Source organism: Passer domesticus, chromosome 6 (genome assembly GCF_036417665.1).
Source record: "Passer domesticus isolate bPasDom1 chromosome 6, bPasDom1.hap1, whole genome shotgun sequence".
In the NCBI taxonomy this organism is placed as follows: Eukaryota; Metazoa; Chordata; class Aves; order Passeriformes; family Passeridae; genus Passer; species Passer domesticus.
This window is the reverse complement of record NC_087479.1, coordinates 4,988,268-5,007,788: the sequence shown is the minus strand read 5'-3', so window position 1 is coordinate 5,007,788 and position 19,521 is coordinate 4,988,268. Positions and strand designations below refer to the sequence as shown.

General features: G+C 44.5%; 2 protein-coding genes across 8 annotated transcripts in view; both read left to right on the top strand.

The window, feature by feature from the left end:
• The first annotated feature begins 490 nt into the window (after window positions 1–490).
• On the top strand, window positions 491–9,055 carry SNAPC1 (small nuclear RNA activating complex polypeptide 1). The gene is made up of 10 exons (XM_064422946.1): window positions 491–655; window positions 1,328–1,487; window positions 2,505–2,645; window positions 3,103–3,207; window positions 4,100–4,258; window positions 4,657–4,731; window positions 5,354–5,416; window positions 6,360–6,492; window positions 7,144–7,224; window positions 8,681–9,055. The coding sequence occupies exons 1-10, from the start codon at window positions 528–530 to the stop codon at window positions 8,713–8,715; spliced, it is 1,080 nt and encodes a 359-aa protein (XP_064279016.1). The 5' UTR covers window positions 491–527; the 3' UTR covers window positions 8,716–9,055.
• A 4,120-nt stretch (window positions 9,056–13,175) lies between these two features.
• SYT16 (synaptotagmin 16) overlaps window positions 13,176–19,521 on the top strand; it is a 104,220-nt gene continuing 97,874 nt past the window's right edge. For all 7 annotated transcript variants that reach the window (XM_064422943.1, XM_064422942.1, XM_064422936.1 and 4 more), the window contains exon 1: window positions 13,176–13,581. The gene's annotated coding sequence lies outside the window, so the exon portion shown is untranslated. The remainder of the gene's footprint in view (window positions 13,582–19,521) is intronic.

Here is a 19,521-nt window from a genome sequence, read left to right as displayed (position 1 = left end):
CCCGCGGCCGGGGAGCTCCGGGCGCCTTTCCCGCGGGGGAACCGCTGCTGCCGAGCCCGCCGGGTCACGGCCCCCGAGCTCGCTGCCGGGGGAGCCTGCGGGGCAGTGTGAAGCCCCGCGCCTCGACAGCCTCCCCGGGACCTCTGGGCTGTTGTACGGCGGTGCCTGCCCGAGCGGCCCCGCCGCTGCTCATCCCGCCCGGACCCGCTCATCCCGCGGGCTGCGCCCCGGGACCACACAGGGATGCGCTGCTGGGAGCGGCACTTTGCCTGCGGACCGGGCTCGCCCTCCACGGTGGGGGCAGCGGGACAGCGCCCAGGGCGGGCAGAGCGAGCGCCCGTCACTGACGGGGTCCCGCCACGCACAGCGGCACCGGGGCCCAAGCACGACCGGGCAGCGCCGCTCCCTCACGGGCAGCGCCGCTCCCTCACGGGCAGCCCGGGCGGCTCCGCCCGGCTCGGGCTGTGCGCAGGCGCGGGGAGCCGCGCAGGCGCCGCGGGGCTGTTGTGGTGCGGGAGCGGCGCGGGATGAGCGGCGTGCCGGGGCTGAAGGAGGACTGCGAGGAGCTGCTGGGCGCCTTCCAGCAGGCCGACACCGTCCGCTTCGAGCGCTTCGCCGAGCTGTGGCGGGAGCGCCGCTTCCACACCATCTTCTAGTGAGTGAGGGAAGGAGGGAGGGGATGGCGGGGGTGGCTCCCGGCCGCCCCTCAGGCCAAGCCGCGCCTGCCTCTCGCCTTCCCCCTCGGCTTCCCCCTCTCCTGCCCCTCGCCAGGGGTGCCCCCTCAGGCCTGCCTCAGAGAGGGTTGCCTGGCTGGGCTCTGAAGAAAGCGGAGCATCGGTCCCTCTGTAATGATGGAAAGGAGTTTTAAGTCCGGTGTACTTCGTGCATTAGGAATGTGTGATTTGAGCGCTGCAGGGAGCTTGGTGCAGTCCTCGTGAGGTTTAACAGTGTGATGGCAGGATGTGCGTGTTTGACTGAATCACGGAATATCCACGATCCACACGGGTCATGGAGTCCAACTCCTGGCCCTGCACAGGACACCCCAAGGGTCACAGCCTGTGCTGAGAATCTTGTTCAGACTCTTCTTGAACTCTTGTTCAGACTCTTCTTGAACTCTTATCAGGTTGTGATTCTTGGGGTTGTCCTCTGCAGGGCCAGTAGCTGGACTCATTGATCCTTGTGGGTCCCGTCCAGCTGAGGACATTCAATGATTCTATATTTTTAAAACATCTAAAGCTTGTTTCTGCATTATGGATTTTTGGAAAGCCTGCAGTTGTATATTTGCCTGCTTTAACATGCTGCTTATTTTTTTATTTGTTTGTTTTAGTGGTAAAATGAGAGCTTTGGAGAGGAATAAGATCGCAGAGAAGACTCTAGATCTGGCCCAGCAGTACTTCTTTCCCCCCTACTCCTTCCAGATCCGAGTTGGTGCTCTGTACCTTCTCTATGGGCTCTATAATGTCCAGCTTTGTCAGCCAAAACAAAAGGTAATTGTTCCTGGGGTTTTGTTCTCAGGAGATACTAGGCATAAGATATGTGGTGCTGTCTGCTTTGTCATCATGAATGGTTAGGGCATTTCCTCTCGCTTTCTTAAAATAAAAATACTTAAAGCTATTGGAAGCTACTGGAAAATGCAGGGACAGAGAATGTGTTCATCAGCTGTAGGGTGAACCCCATTGCAGCCTGAGTTACTCTTTAGAATTCCAGCAGAATGGGGACTGAATTATTTCCACTTCCTGTTAACCAGAAAAGGAATTCATAAATAGATGGAGAGGGTGAATGACAGCCTCCTTGCTGCTTTCAGGATAGGAGACCAATATCTAAAGGAATTACAAACTCAGTGCAGGGAGAAGTGGCTTGCTTAGGAGCTTTGTGATATATGTTGAGTGCATGTGCCAAATTGAGTCCAAATTCTTTAAATAACAAACTGATTTTGGAGTAGACTATAATGATGCCATGATGTCTCATATTTTGACCTCAGAGGAATCAATAACTTTTTATGAAAATGAGTTTAGGCAATTTTAAAGCCACTGCTGGATAGTAGTAAGAGGGTACACAAGTTATCCAGAAGGTTGAGCAGAGGGAAAGGGAAGTTGGCAGAGTGGATGTGACAGGAGAGAAAGGAAGAAATAAGGGAAAGAACATTTATGAGCATTTCAGTGGCAGCACAGCCTGGTGTGAGTATTGTTTCCTAATCACAAGTGAAGGGGAATGTCCCAGGTGCAGACTGTTTTTCACACACTTCAGAATGTGAAGAATGAATGTTTTCAATGTCAGAAAGGACTCGTGTTCCATGCCACTGTCAAAGAAAGTATAATAATAATCTTAGGTGCATAAAATGATGACAGCAATAACAGATGTTATAGTGGGGTCCTTTCTGCAGCTCAGGACATGCAGGTGTTGTCTGTAGTCAGATCACAGTAGACTGTAGATCACAGTCATCAGCTCAGTTAATTTTTGTGGTTGAAGTATTGGTTTAACAGTGTGTAACTCTTTTGTTGCAGATCAGAATTGCACTCAAGGATTGGCCTGAAATCCTGAAATTTCAGCAGGATCTGCTTGACTCCCAGCACTATGATGCAGCCTATATCTTCAGGAGGCTGCGACTTGCCAGAGCCTTCTATTTCACAGCAATGCCTAAGCTAGTGAGTTATTACATTAATGACTTACATTTTTGGACAAAATACCCTCATCTTTGGGTGCCTGACAGTTCAAGAGCACTCGTGGTTAGCTCAGCCTTGAGGCTGTGTTAAAATGCAATGTGTGTGGCTTTACACAGGTAGGTGATGAAGAGCTTAGAGGATGTGTGAATGCTTCTCACCTGACAATAGTTTTTCAGTATCTAATGTTCCTAATGGATTTGAGATGTCTTAACAGTTGGGGAAATTAGTCTAGATATTGGATTAAATTCTTAACTAGACAACAATATGTGAAAAGTGCTGCCTCTGAGCATGTGACAGCAAAGCTGTTGTTTTATGTGGTTTTATGCCTTTCAGTGTCTCCCATCCCCTGATTGATGGATATACAGTAGGAATTCTCAAGAGGAGGTGCCTTTTAAAGTTGTTTTTTTTTTTAGGTTACAAACATTTCCTCTTGTTTTAGCTGACCTACAGAACTAAGAAGAAGATTGAAGAAAATTATGTTAAAGAAGAATTTAAGGACCCGAGTAACAGAGTAAACAGCCTCATCACTAATGATGTATTGGAGGTACAGTAACCTTTGAACTACAGATTAATCAGTGGGGTTTGCTTTGTTTTAATTTCTCTATTGTCCTAGAGCTGTAACTTCTCCAATCAGCAGTCCTGTCCTTTTGTGGAATGAAGACTTATGTAATTTACCAGACTCTCAGAAATGTGGCATTTAGTTTGGAAGAATTGTGGTACCTTTTCCAATACTGAAATATGCTCTAATGTTTTGTGATTTTGCCTCAGTAAGATGTAAAAGGGTGTAAATGGTTAATTGTCACTTAGAGAAAAATGGAAAAGGGGGGGAACCATTTTTTTTTTAGTATGTCTGTAGGTTGCAGCTGGAGGATAGATAATATGAATTTACTTATCTGCAAGTTCAGAGCCTTCTCCCACCTTTATTTCTCCTTTCAAACCTTGGGGTTTTTTATTATATGATGCATTTGATAAAAACCTGAGTAATTCAAACCAGGTAAAAGTTCTTTATATCACTCTGTGATCAAACTTTCTTTGCAGGTTTTTTCATTTATTGCTAGCAAATGTGTATCAGTAGGGTTTACTGCAGTGGTACAGAAATTTGTGAAATAAAATGTTTCCTCCAAAGAGATGAAAATAAACCACAGTATGAGAATGAACTGTGTGTGAACAGTGATCCTGAATAACTTTCTTAGTTTAAATAATATAAGATACTCTTTCTTCTTTAGCTTATTTGAATGGTCAGTTCTGGTTAGCAGGATTCCTTGGCTCTAAAAATCAAATAATTTAACCACAATCAGTTTCTAACATTCCTCCTGGTCCATTGGTCTCCTTAGAATGGTTTCTATAACCCTGGGTTTGTACATTGAAGAATAATATTGCTTTACTGCTGAAATCCCTTTTTTTTCTGAAAGACACTTTTTAAAAAATAATTTCAGGAACTGATGAATATTCACGACCACTACCAGAAAATGAAGTGTGTCATTTCAGCTGACAAATCCCAGCCAGACAAGGCCCTGAGCTTGATACAAGATGACTTTGTGGTTAATCTCAAAGACATAACCTTGGAACATCAGGAATGGCAGAAGAACAGAGTGGTAGGTACCACCATGCTGTGGGGCCTTAGCAGGTTGGGTAAACATGTAAGAGCTGGATTTCTTGGTGTGGTCACATCTCAGACTGAAGGAGAAGGAGCTGTGACACTGAAGGCATACAATGTGTGAAAGCTGAGGCAGGGATGTGGTGTGGAAGAAAGGACTTGTGGGTGGTCTTGCCTCTGGGATACCAGAGCTGACTGCTGAGAGGGAAGCCCTGAAGGTCTGACCTCATGAAATACCTCTGTAACACATTCCTGCATCAAAGAAGGGCCACAGTGTAGGGTAAATGTAGAAAATGGGCATGTGTGTAAGTACTTGTCTTGTTTTTTGCAGTTCGTGGATTTTAGCTGTCTTGTATATCACAGATGTTTAAAGAAAAATGCTTTTCTTCCCCACAGAAATTACTCCGAAATGGTAAAGTGACTCTTGAAACAGAAAACAAAAAGAAAGAAGAGACTTTTCTAGAACCAGAGGTAAGGAAACTCTGCTGCATTGCCTGCATTGCACAGGCTAATCTGTTCATTTTTTGACTTCAGATCTCAGGCTGAACTTCTAGGTCAAAGTTTGATAGTATCAAAATGAAGTCCAAGGACAGCTGGTGGGGCTGGTTGCCTGGTTTTGTTTTAACTCACATTGTTTTCTATTGAGCTGTGAGCATTCACTGTTGTGACAGCTCTTACATGATCATCATAAAAAGTCTCTCTCAGGTAAGGAGGGAAAAGAGCTGTATTTTCTCAGCCAAACTCCTTTACACTTCCTCCTGGAGTTTCAGCTTAAGGCAATATTCATTTTTTCATGCTACAAAATTATTTCATGTGTACTTGTCTGCTTTGAATTTGGGTAAGATGTGAAGTTTCAAATTTGAATTTTCTTCTCCTGAGCTTTGTAACAGTGAAGGAAACCAAAATTATGCTCTGTCTTTTTAATGAATTTTTTTTCCTTGAAGTACCATTTTGGTGGCATGGAAATTCTCTAGAACAATTATAGAGTTACAGCTGTAGTGAGCTGTTGCTCAAATGGTTGCCTGATGTAATATTTCAGTACTGCTGTAATGGAATAAGAATATTTTCTGACTGGACTCTTGTTTCTTTACAGGGTTCTGAAAGAGCAAATGCCCTGGCCAGAATCAAATACAAGTCTTATTCTGCAGTTGTTGAGGTGGGTATGAAAATTGATAATGGGCATGTATTTATTTTTCAAGAATACTTTTAAGTAGCAGTTTAATATAAATGTTGGGTCAAAAAGGAATGAGTTAAAACTGCACTCTGTAATTCACTTTTTGAATGTTCTAATTTCCCTAACACAGCAGGGAAATCCAAAGCTCTTATTCTTGTTGGATTTATGGAACAATGCAGATAAGGCCTGTGCTTGGGGGATTTTCCTTTACAGGGTATCTTTTAATATCTCCTCTCTGTTTAGGTAGATGGAATTTTAAGAAGATGTATAAAAATGTGTGAGAGTTTAATTGCTCAGATTCTTTGTATCTTAGATATTGGAATCTTGGAAGATGCCTGTGAAAATGGACTTGGGAGTTTGAAGTCATTTGCAAGTTCTTGAAAACTTTGTTTCAGTAGCTTCTCCCTTAAAAGAATATTTTGGTTTGTCTTTTTCTTAGCAGTCCTATGAGAAACATCTCAACTTTCTCTGTTTATTAAAATCTCATATAAAAAAATGTGTCATTGAATGAAAAACAGCTCTGGATTTTATAACAGTCCAGAATGGTGAATGTGCAGTGATGTTTTCTAGGCACTTAAGCAAAATATGAGGGTAAGGAGGCTTTACAGAGCAGCAGCTTTTGGAAGTGTTTCTTTTGTGTAGGGGGATGCAGCATGGCTTGGGTTGGTAGTAACAGAGAATGGATTGGGAATTAATGAATGTTTAATTAATCAGCATTTTTAATTATGCACCCATTAAGTCGTAGAAGGACATTGTCCTGTTAAAAGTGAAGAACAGCAACTAGTGGGAGTCCTCCCTCCCTCTTTCCCCTTCCATCCCTTTTCCACCCTGACATCAAGTTGTGGCTTTGGTCCCTGCTGGCTTCTCAAGTGACCCCCACAGCAAGATCTGCCTGTAGAAGTTGAGCTTCTTTTGTGTCATTCAGGTTTCCAAATCCAGGAGACATCGTCCAATGCAGTTGGAATCCTCTGAATCAGGGTCCCATTGTGGGAAGTCTCCAAGTCGAAGTAAAAAAGCCAGCAGGACACCACAGCCAGCAAGGAGAGATCCTTCAGAAGGTAGAGGTGCTTCTCCATTGCATCCATGAACCTGGGGAGATGGCAAAAGTTTATCCATTGCTTTGCTAGCTGGGTTAAATTTTGCTGTTGATCACTGAGAAATTACTTTTCCTAAGAAAATTCTCTTTCTGATATCTAATTCTTCAACTAATAGAAGTTGCTCTGCTGTCCAAATTTGTTTACTCCTTATTTGTTACAGTTTAAATGAAACTAAACAGCAAAATGGTTTTGACTTGTCTTTATTTTGAAGATAGGGATTTAGTTTCAAAGTTCCAAACTCAGTTTTCAATCTTGCTTAGCCTCTGCTAGGGAAAAAAAGTTACTGAGGAAATTAATCCCTCTTCAGAGATGAGAATTAGGCAGTGTTGCCTTTGTTTGACTTTAAAAGAGTAGATGAAGTGTTTTGGAGCAGTAAAGGCGTTGTGAGTTATTCAACTGAGTTGGTAATTAATTTGCTTTAAATGGGTAGTGTTAATTACTTGTTATTGAAAGTTTCTTAGTGGGCCATATGGAGGGTACTGTGAAAAGTGGGTTTGTCTGCAGCATTTGACAGCATCTCAGGAGAGCAGCAGTGAACCATCTTTTAACTTCTGGATGAGGGATGTAGAAGCAAAAAAAAGCTGACAGTTTTTCCTCAAAATCTTTGTGCAGGTGAAATGCAAGTGGCAAGGGAAACTCTGACTCGGCATATTGGGATGCCAATAATCACAGAAGAGGACTCAGATGAAGGAGGTACAGTGATTGCATTTCCTGCAAAACAATGACCTGTTTTTTAATATCTCTCTGCTGTGTTGTTCTGAAACTAAAGCTGATATTTGGATCATATCTTGCTGCCTTGCAAAAGCTAGATTTGGTTTTAGCCTACAAATTGTTGCATGAAAATTGAAACTTTGAAATGCCATGGCAAGGTTCCCAGAGTAATTTTCTTCTACACAGATTTCATCGTAGTGTGTTCAGTTAAAATTGGTCCAGGTTGAAGGAGTCCCATTCTTTTGTAATACAAGTTTGTCTTGAGGAGTTCCATTGTGATTTTTTTGGTCAGTCACTGACTTACAGAGGATGCCTGTTCTGGTAACTCTGTGAAATTAGGAAAGAAGAGCCCTTGCTGCCCTCGCCTTTGCTGAGGGGAGAGAAGGTTCCTCTCTAGCCTTACTTTCAGCTGGCAGTGTTTCATGGATTGAGCTCCAGTACAGCAATAGCATCCTCTGCTGTGCTGGAAGTTATCTGACATTGTCAGGGGAGAATTCTGGGAAGTGCAGCAGGGAAATGCATGGCTTTGCTGTCAGGTTACTGAAAATAATTTTATTTGAATGGGGAAGCAGTGGTAAAGCAGATTGCTCAGAGCTTACAGTGGAGTTGCTCTGCAGAAGCATCAGTGTTGGATGATACTGAGCTGCTCTGCGACTCAGAAGCTTCAGGGTCTGTTCTCAGCTGCTTGAGAACATAGCACGATGTAAAGAATCTTCTGCACTTAATTTACTGTCCAAAATTGTATGTAATGGAAGGATATGTAATACAAGGGATATTTAATACATTTAAATGTATTAAAATACATTTTTAGTGACATTGTGCATTTATATTTGCTGTTTTTAGAAGCAAAGGAGCATCATGGAGCACTGAAATGGGATGACATTCTCTGGTCATTTTTATTTGTAGACAGTGGGAATTCATTCAGTTTTAAATGGTCAGATTGAAGGTGCCATGGAACATTTAATATTGTACTTTGTTTTCTTTCCCTTCACTTGTCCACTTGTTGTTGACAAAAAGTTTATTTCTAAATCAGGAACATTCTCCATTTATCAGAATTTTCCAGTAAATTCTGAAGCATTAAAAATACCCATAAACAGTCTCTTCAGATATTTTGTGAGTATTCCATTTGTCAAATTCACGGCAAAATCTGAAAGATGTTGGTGAGGAGCAGAAAACTTTTAAGATGGAGTAAGTTTTGAAGTAAAATATTCATCAGTGGAATTTCAGCTGATACTTGGAATGATAGTGTGCTGTAGAATCCAGAAAGATTTTTTTTTTAATATTTAAAAATCACAGGGAGAGGGACTGGGAGGGGATCTCAAGAACTCATCCAATTAATTTTCTGTGCTGGATAGAATTCATTCTCCTTGAACAACTCCCATGAAGGAAGATGTATTTAAAAGCTTGTAAAAAAACCTTTTCTCTTTATTTTTTTCAGAAGTATCTCTCCCCAAGAGGAGAAGATTATGTTAGAGGATCCAGCTGGAGAAGCACTTATGTTAATTTTAAAGAAAGTGAAAATGTCAGAGGTGCTTGTTTTGGATACCTTTGAACATGAAAGAAGTGTCTGGGACCAGAAGCACATGTGATGCTGGAATACTGATAGTGAGTGGGATACTGCAGGTCTCTTGTGGTGCCTCTGTTCACCTGCTGAATGCTTGTGAGAGACTGAAGTTGCTGTGTCCTGGCTGAGCTGGCAAGAGAAGTCTCAGAAAATATTTGCCTGTGTAAGACATGTCTATAATCCTTTATCTCTGAACATAAGGTTATTGACTGTTGAAAATTAATGCAATAAATTATTTTTCACGGTTGACTTGCTCCATTTTATGGTGTGTAAACTTCACTGCTTAGCGTGGTTTGATCCCACACGTGTGGAAATGAACTTGCTGGTAAGCTTTTTGTTCTGCCCTGTCTCCAGCAGATCTGGAGTTACTGTGTATTGAAATGGAAAGATGTAAAGGATGTTCATTAATTCTACAAATAATCCTAAGCTGTACAAGGGCAGGACTGGAACTGAAAATGATTTTTATAAATTGGAGGGGAGTGAAAAAAGTGGGTGCAGAAATAAACATGGATCTCAGCATTGAGAACTTGGGGAAATACTTGCTTGGCAACAGTGCAGCAGAAGAAGCAAATGCTGGAATTTTTTCTGTAAACACTAAAACCAGCAGAATTTTGTGTCACTCAGCCTTGGAAGGCTGTAGCTTTAAATATCCCCATCTGACCACAAGAGTTTAAGAGGAATGTGGAGTTACTCTCTTGGAATTTCTCCAGTTGGTTACAGCTGTTCTTTCAAGAAAGGCAAAGGAGTTAAGTGTCCTTTCTACAAGAAGAAATATAAATTAGAAATTTGAAAGATTTTGAATACAAAAAGAACCTAATTTGAATTCATTAGTTTGGTAGTATGACTGTCAAAGGCCAGAGGAATTGAAGTGCTCTTACCTAGAAGAAAAATCATTTCAATGGAGATACAAATGGTTGTACTGTCAAAGGTTTCCATATTAAATGTGTTGGATGGCAAGGAGGAGTGGGCCACAATGAGGTTGGACACTGGAAAAGCTGATGATGAAGTGCCAGAGTTGCATTCAGCCTTGTTAATGAGAAAAGAGGAAACTGTAATAAAGCCAAACCTTACTGCACTGTAAACTGAACAGTCAAATACTCAACTGAGTAAGCAAAGTCTTGATAGTCTAATCCAAAAGTCATTATTAGCCCAGATCTAATTATTATAGAAAAAGAATACTTCTACACAGAGTGAAAACCCCTATAGCAGTACCAACACAGTTAAAGTCATCATACATACATTTGGTTTCTACTCTTTTTTTCTGGTTTATCATTCACTCTTCCACTGCACTCTCTGGCCTGAGCTTGGGCTAAGGCTGTGGATGGTTCAGATGTGCTCTTCTTAAAAGGACTCATCTAGGGCTGTAAATGTTTTGGAGGTATAATTTCTGTAAAGTTTGAACAATTTGGTTTTATTTGGGTTTTCTGACAGCAACGACACCTGTGCTTTTCTGTTATCTGCACAAACCCTGCCTATGTGCGTTTCTTCTACTTTTTGATGAGCAAATACAAAATAAAGCAGGAGACCTCAAAGGGAAACTTAAACTATTTTTGCTCAGTAACATATTTAAGGAACATGTTTTATACTGTTCCCTGCAGTGGCACTTTTTCATAACATGACCATCTAATTTGCCTCTCCTTATACCTTTGAGCCATCCCAAGAGCTGAGTAAGGGGTGGAATTTGTCACAATTCTGATATTCAGTGACATGAGTGCTCCCTGCACTCCCCTGCAAATGATGGACAAAGCATGCAAAGGCTATGCACAACGATGGGTGCACTCAACTAGAAGTTGTTTTCATATTGTAATCATGAAAACAAATGTTCTGTAATTTGCTTATAAAATTACATAGATGGGAAATGGAAGTCATGATTTAGAATAAACTTAGAACTGCTGACTATATGCATGGTGATGTTTCAAAACAGTAATCCTGAGAATTTAGAGGCAGCTGTAAGCAGAGTTTCACAATGCTGGTGTAATCTTTAAAAGAAAAAAAAATCCCTTGCTGCAGTCTGATGGGCAATTACAGGCTTTGAAAAACAGGAGAGGGACTTCTAAAATGCTTCACTGAAGCAAGCAGCTGTCATTTAAAAAAACCCTCCAACAATAATTCTGGAAATCCAGATAGTAATAGTAGTAGTAGACTTCCTGGGATCTAAATTCTCTCCTGGTTGTAGCCTCAGCTACTGCAGTGGTTAAAGTCTGCAAGGAAATTTAATCTCTGTAATGCCAGCCTTACTTCCAGCTGTGCTGGTGGGTAGGAGTGAGGCCATATGACAGTGTGTTACCATTTTCAGAAATAAATTGAATACATGTGTTTTGGCTGGAGCTTCTCTGAGGTAGATGCACAATTGTTTATCCAAAAGTAATCACAATTTCTTTGGCAAAGGTGAAAGATGCTCTTAGTGGGGGCTTGAGCCAGTGCTCAGTGTTGCAAGGATAATGTGGGTGATGAAAACCAATAAACACCTAAAACACATCAGTGACATCAGTTTACAGAATTACAGAATCAATTATCTTGGAAAAGACCTCTGAGAGGCATCACTGAGTCCAACTTTTGACTCTCACCACCTTGTCATCCAGAGCATGGCACTGAGTACAATGTCCAATCTTTTCTTGAGCACCTGGAATTTAAATGAAAGTATACAATATATTTTTTTAATTCTTATTGTTAAAGGAACCAACACAATCTAATTAAGTCCAAGTAAGTGCAAAAGACTGGACAAATTAAGCTCAAATACCAGCTCAGGAATGCTCCTGTAAGCAGCTGTGCTGAACCTGGAGGTTTTTGCAGCCTTCAAACTGAAGTTGAAATAGCAATATGGGAATGACATGGAAAAATTCCAAATGCTGTGGGTGAGAGTGGAGATCTCTGTGTGTACAGCTTAGTGTCAATGTAGGTATCACCTCTGGAATAATTGGAGAGTCCTACAGGAAAAGGGATTTTGCTGTTTGTTATAAGGCCAGATTGTTAACTGTGAAATTCTCTTATTAAGTGAATTTGTGTTGCTACCAATTGCACATATCTAGTGTGGTGAGCACGGAGAAAAATTAATTAATCACCGTCTGCATAAAGACACATTACAAAGCTGGAGGGACTCTTCCACTCATTCTAAACCCTTTCTTTTTCAGACTAAAAAGCAGTATGCTTCTTTTTGTGGCTTTTTTTTCAGTATTCTAAAGGTAGATCTGATCCTAAAGGACTAAAAGATACTTTGAGGTTTGTTCTGGTGTTATACTTAAATGTCTTATGTAACAGGACTCTATGCAGAGTGTTTATATTCTCTCAGCATGTGAGACCTGCATAGCATGTGTCTTCAGATGACGCTGATATTTTATCACTTCTTGTCTAGAATGTTTCATTTTGAAGTTCATTCTGCATCTGGAGTTGGCTATTTAGATTTTACAAAGCTTTCCAAGTGGCTTCCTCAGCCCATTTTCATCTTGGTCCTCAAATCTGGGCACAAGTTTAAGCCAGATAATGGAATATTTCCCTCCTCCATGTGCAGCCCAGCATTTGGAAATGGGACTCCTGGAACTCCACCAGCTATAAGGAACTGAAAAATGTGCTAAGCTCTGTCTGTCTCCTAGCACTTAGGACTTCGAGTTGTGGAAGATCCTGAGATGGATGTGACCTACAACAATCATTGAAGTCCAACTCCTGGCCCAGCATGGGGCATCCCAGCAGTCGCACCATATGCCTGAAAGCCTTGTCCAAATGCTGAACTCTGTCAGCCTTGCTGACCAGCGCCCTGGGAGCCTGATCAGAGCCTGACCACCCTTTGGAGGAAAAACCTTTTCCTGAAATCCAGCCTTAACCTTCCCTGACACAACTTCAGGCCATTCCCTCAGGTCCTGTCACTGGTCCCCAGAGAAGAGATCAGTGCCTGCCCCTCTCTTCCCCTCAAGGAGAAGTTGTACACTGTGATAAACTCTCCCCACACTCCTCCAAGCTGAGCAGACCAAGAGACCTCAGCTGCTCCTGTGTGCCTTCACCTCTGGGCCTTTCACCATCCTCATAGCCCCGGGTCAGTCTCTGTGCTGTGACATCGTTTGGCTGTAACAGGAACCACCAAAGGAACATTGCCTTTCAGCAGCTTGAGCTTTCTGTAACAGACACCAACTGCTTCCTCTTTACTCACAGCAATGTAAACCTGGGTGTGGGACATCAGGCAGGACATACGAGCCAGCCCTCAGCTTCTGAGGACAAAGCTGTTGTTGGAGATGGGGAGTAACTTGTTTCTTTTTCTTGTAATAGAGTTTTGTGCGGGCTTTGAAAATGATGTAGCGATTAAATGCGAGAGACAGGCTCAGTGCACCCTGCTGGGCAGGCGGTTCTGGCACAGGGCTGCGAGCTGTCACTGTCCATCCCGCTGGGCTGGGGGCTGCCTGCTGTGCCTCACACCAGCGCCGCCAGCCCCGAGCACCCTCGGAAAGACGCGCTACAACATTCTGGAAGGCGCAGCGAAGCCCTTTCCCTCCCCGGGCTGCGTTCAGGGGTGAAATGCGGCGGAGCCGCGGCCCCGGTGCCGCCCCGGCAGCGGCAGCGCCGCTCCCTCCGCAGCCCCGCGGGACCCGCGGCCGCGCCGGGCGGGGCCGAGCCGAGCCGGGCCGAGCCGAGCGGGGCCGAGCCGAGCGGGGCCGAGCCGAGCGGGGCCGAGCCGAGCCGGGCCAGCGCGCACCCTCCGCGCCGCGGCCGCGTCCCCGCGGGGCTCCGCTCCGCTCCTCTCCGCGCAGCCAGCGCGGCTGCCCGGGCCGCGGCCATGGCCACGGACGGTGAGTGGGTGCGGGCGGTGCCCCGCTGGCCCGGGATGCGGGATGCTGCGGGAGGGGGAGCGGGATGCTGACGGGAGAGGGAGCGCGATGCCGCGGGATGCGGGATGCTGATGGCAGCGGGGTGCTGATGGCAGCGGGATGCTGATGGCAGCGGGGTGCTGAGGGATGCGGGATGCTGATGGCAGCGGGATGCCGCGGGATGCGGGATGCTGATGGCAGCGGGGTGCTGAGGGATGCTGACGGCCCCGGGGGTGGGCTCGGAGGGGGAAAGCGGGCCCAGCTGCAGCGGCCCTGCCCCCGGGGCCCGGCGGGGTGGCAGAAGGGGGCTCGGGGGTCGCTGTCCCCCTGCCCGCGGGTCTCACGGGGAGCTGGGGTGTGCTGCCTGTGTGCTTCCCACCGACAGGTTCCTGTGCACAGACACGAGTGTTAGGGAGAATAAAGGACTAGGAAAGCTGGCTTTTGAGGTATTGATGAAGAACAGGTGTTCTTGTAATCATGGGGGACTTGTCTGTGTCTGGGAGCCTGGGAGTTGTTGGGTTTTCTTACCACAGCACAAAATAAATTATTTCAGGGAGGATTTTTGAGTGGTGAGGGTGTTGTTTGGATTGATGGTGTTGTTGACCCACCCTGGCTCAGCTCATGGTTGTGACAGTGGTGCTGCTGCCAGGTATTTCCCTTAATATTTCAGATCACAGCACCGGCGAGTTGCTGAGCCTGAACTGCTGCTGTCAGACACAGTCCTGGCAGTCTCCTCATGATTTACTACAAAAATGACAACTTCAATGCTTCCTGAGGATTGCTGGGTTGATTTTGCTACATCTTTTGCCAGCTTTGGGGAAAATAATCACGTGAGCCTTTAAGAGATGCCAGGATTACATACAGCAGTGTATAAGCTCTCAGGAAAAAATCCTAGGCTTGAGCTTTTAATTTAAAAAATTGGACTTAATCAGGAGGCTAATTTCTCTCCCCCTTTTGCCATTTGGTGATGTTCCTTTGTGTTTGTTTTTCCTCATTTTCTTTCAAGGCTGTGTCCCTAAGGAAGGGTCATCTCAGGCAAGGCCCAGGCTGGTAGGTGGAGTTGTGGATTTTCCACAACATGGAGATGGAGTCATTTGGTGCTTCAGCGTGGCCTTAGCAGAATTAGGAACTAACCTGGTTTGTTTACAGTAGTATTAGTACACTTTTACCTTGCAGAATCTCTCCTTCCATGAGATTTTACAGCAGGGATCCACATCTGACAGTTGACTCCTCATCTCTTTGAAAATTCCTAAATGTTTTGATTGAGAAATAATAACCTGAAATGAAAAAGACTGGAGGGAAGCCTGAAGTTAAAATGAATAAATTGACATTCCTTGGACTTGGTGTACTTGTATTAAATTCCACTTAGATATATACTATGATTTTTATTGAAGTGGGAAAATCTGGATTGTTTTCAATATCCAGCCTCAGCAGATGCCAGCTTTTCCTGTACTTGTATGGAGCAGTGGCACCATCAGCAGGACCAGGGATTGTCTTGTCTGGGGAGGTTTGGAAGGAGAGCAAGGGCATCCTGAGAGCTCAGGTAGTGTCCACTTCTGTCCTTGTGTCAGAGTTGTTCCTCTGAAAAAGGCAGAAAGAGCCAGAAAGTCTCTCTTCCTCTGTGATTCTGGGCTGCCAGAAGAGGTGGCAGTGATGACTTGAGGTGATCAGAGATCCATTTCACAGCTGTCTGCTCTGGTTTAATTGCTGAATAATTCATTGTTCCTGCTGGCTGAAGGACTGGAAACGAGGGAAGTTGGGTTTCCAGTAACTATGGCTTCAGCTCAATTGGAAATGAGTTTGGCTTGGACACAGTTCAGGTCAGTGCCAAACAGAACTGTGGATCATTTGACAACGTTTCTAATGATTTTAATTAAAGGTGTGGGAGCCAGTGCTGTTTATTGATGATCTGGAAGAAGGCACTGAGTGTGTTGGTGGCAGCATCAAGCTGGGTGGGAGTGTTGATCTGCTGGATGGAAGGAAGGCTCTGCAGAGGGATGCAGAAGGTTGGATGGATGCACCAAGCCCAATTTTGTGAGACCACAGGGTGAAGTGCCAGGTCCTGGATCACGAGAACCCCTGCACCACCACAGGCAGAGTGGCTGGAAAGCTGCCTGGAGAAAAAGGACCTGGGGGTGCTGGCAGCACTGAGCACGAGCCTGGTGTGCCCAGGGGGGCAAGAAGGACAATGGCACCCTGGGCTGTGCAGGAACAGCATGGCCAGCCAGGCCACAGCAGGGATTGTCCCTCTGCACTGTCACTGGTGGGGCTGCACCTCGAATCCTGGGCTCAGTTTTGGGCCCCTCATATCAAGAAAGACATTGAGGGGCTGGGGCATGTGCAGAGAAAGGAACGGAGCTGGGAAAGGGTCTGGAGAACAAATCTGGTGAGGAGCAGCTGAGAGAACTGGGGGGGCTCAGCCTGGAGAAAAGGAGGCTCAGGGGGGACCTTCTCACTCTCTACAACTCCCTGACAGGAGGGGACAGCCAGGTGGGGGTCAGGCTCTGTGAGGAACAAGCAATAGGACAATAGGAAATGGCCTTAAGCTGTGCTAGAAGAGGTTTAGATTGGATATTTGGGGAAAAAAATAGTGGAAAAGGTTGTCAAGCATCAGAATAGGCTGCCCAGGGCAGTGGTGGAGTTACCATCCCTGGGGGGATTTAAAGGAAGTGTAGATGTGGCACTTGGGGACATGGTTTAATGGTGGGCTTGGCAGTGCTGGTTGGGCTTGGTGATCTTAGAGGTCTTTTCCAGCCTAAATGATTTCATTATTTGATGGTATCCTCATAATAGTAAGACCATTCTGCATATTTTAATATCAAAGGTCTCCCAAGAAAATATATTTAAAAGAGGAAACATACATGTGACTCTTCAGAGAAGCTTTTAAATACTGGAAGTATATTGACTTCCATTTCAAAGTTCATGTCACTGTATCTTGGTTTTGGTTTTAATTCTTGTTTCATTTTGATGTAACATTGCCTAAATTCTTGCTAATAATAGACCTGCATCACATCTGGCTGTGCTGAAAGCAAATCTTAAGAAATGTCTGCTTTGTGGAAAATACTCATTTCACTTGTGCGTTCTTTTCTAAACATGTGAAACATAGGTACTTCCACAAAGAGCCTGCATTTGTGCATAGCCACCTGTCCCTGTGAGAAAAAAATTAGGTACATAGATTTCAAAGGTACATAGATTTCAAAGTAAATTGGAGAATATTTAAAATCTGTTTCCTTCCTGTTTTGATTCAAGGGGTGGGGAGGATATTCTCCAGGGATGCTGCCTCTGAGGAGAGTTTGTCTTTCACACTTTACTTGTCTTGGAGGAGAGGGCTTCACTGAAGAACTGGGCTGCTGTTACAAAGCTGCAGAGAGCATTCAAAAGCCAAAGGGCTGCTGGGCTTGTGAATCCTACAGCCAGGCTTATAACAACATTTTTAGAGGTTTGAAGACAAAAGTGAGTTACTAAACCAAATATTTTCGAGGTTGCATGGCCCCTGAAGCTGAATGCATCCCTGTAGCCTTGTTACTGAGGGCTGCAGCACTGGTTTAATATGCTTAGGTCACCATGAAATGGGTCCTGCTCAGTGCAGAGGGGTGATTATGGAGGAGATGTTGTGGCTGTGGTGTGGCTGAGGATGTGCTGGAAGCACTGTGGCAGCCAGAGCGCTCCCAGCTGTGTCAGGTTTTGGGAAGTGCAGCACTGTGCTCCCAGTAATGATGCCAGCCCCTCCTCAGGGAGCCATCTGCAGGAGCCTGGGACGTTCATTTGCCTTCTTGGGGTGTTCTTTTTCTTCCTGTGCATGTGGGGAACACGTGAGTCCCATCTGGGTACGTCCTTCCACGGTGCTGCTCAGCTGCAGAGACATCTCTTAAGTAAAGAGGAGCAGCCACAATCACCAGGGGACATTTCTAAAAACATCAGGCAGCTTTGCTTTGAAAAGAAGCCTCAGGTAGGTTGATGTCATGACTGATGGGGCTGAGCAGTCACTGAGGAGGCTTTGTGCTCGTGTCCCCTTTGTGTGATCTGCTGCTGATGGCTCTGGCTCTGCACACAGAAAGTTTGATCAATTATTCAGCAAGGGCTTGAGTCTGAGCTGCCTCAGAGCTGGCAAGCCACTGCCTCTACAGACTGGTGTGGCTGGTTGTTATTTAGGCACTCTGACTTTGCACAGACTGTTCTTTGTGTAGTTTTGGGAGATGAATTCCCCATCAGAGGAGAATGTGGTTATCAACCAGATACGCATGCACCCAGCCTGTGACAGTGGCTGTAATCAAATCCAATTAGGCATGTTTTAATCAATCAGGGGTGCTAAGTTATCTGTGCTGTCTGGAATGAACTTCTTGGATACCTTCCTTCTTATGTTTCAGATAGATTGGCTTTGTGTTGGAGAATTAAACAGGGGTGGGGGGTAAACAGTCAGTTAAAATTGACAAAATTATCCATCAGCAGCTGCAGGACTTGGTTAAAACAATGAAAATTGACCTTGTGGCAGCCTCCTCAGTGGGTGTGGGAGGGACAGGATGCCATTTGTGAAGTCCTGAGAAGAGCAGAGCCAAGAGGAGATATGAACCCAAACCAAATCCCTGATTGCACTGGCTGGGATCACAGCTGCCCTGTGTGCCTGTGTGGAGCAGCTGGGTGACATCTCCTTATTAACCCTGTCCCCATTTCTGGCTTGGAATCACCTGTGTGGTTCTCCCTGGTGAAATGAGCAGTGCAGGGCCCCTGAGTGGCACTGGGCAGGGATGGGTGTTTTTATTTATTATAAAGATGATGGTTTTGCTGGTTTATTTACTTTCTTAGGGCACCTCATACCATTCTGACCCCTCTGATCCACAAGTACCTCTCGTGTCTCTCTCTGTCCCTTGCAGGAGGCACAGCTGGGACTTGTGGGATTCTGCCACAGAGTCCTGGGGTGGTTTTGTTTGGAAGGGACCTTAAAAATCACTTAATTGCAGCTCCTCTGCCATGGGCAGGGACACCTTCAGTGGACCAAACCTTGCTCTGATGCTGACTTTGAGTCTGTGGGGGTTTTGCTTCTGCTCCCTGTTTGTCTGTGCTATTTCTATAGTGCTCTGTAATGAATTATTATTATTAATAATTATTATTATTACTGTTATTACTATTATTATTGCTTATTTATTTATTTATTTAGTGACTCAAATGCACAAGACACTGAATGCCTTCAAGGAGCAGGGAGTCAGTCCTAATTAGTCTTCATTGACTTTGATAGATGTTTGAAAACATCTGTGCATGCTCCTACAGCTGGCAGGTGTGTTTTTAAGATTGTTGTTATTCAAGAAAAAAATACAGGTTTTCAGGTGCCAGAACTACTTATTTTGGGTCAAAACCAGAGTTTTCAAACACTTAAGCACTTCTTATAAAAATGTGGACAATCAAAATGTGGTTTACATCTCAGAAGTGTTTAGGGAGCATATGCAGACAATGTACATAAATTTAAAAAAAATTCCCCCAAATGTTTCCCATCCCATTATTCTGACAACCAAGGGATTGCAGAGTTGGAACAAAAATGTTTGCTAGTTGAACAAAAACCCAGTAATTTTAACAAAGGTCTACTCAGGTCCTTTTGGTGTCTCACTGCAATTGAAAGAAGAGAGCTCTCTAAAAGAATTTATTGCTCTTTGGTGTGGCACTTTCTCCTTTCCTAAGCATTATTTCTACAAGTGTGGGGAGAGGGATTCTGCAAAGAGAAGGGATCTACACAATGCTATTTCCTGCTGGTAATGTGAATTTCATCTCAAGATAAACATTTGGGCCACTGTTTAAAGGCAGTTATTGGGATCTTGAGGTTGTTGTCTGCAGAAAAGAATTTGTTATGTATTTATCAGACAATGGCAGGGGGGCATGAAGCACTGTTCCAGAGTGGGTATTTCTTCTCTCTTGTTTCCTAGGGGCTCTTTG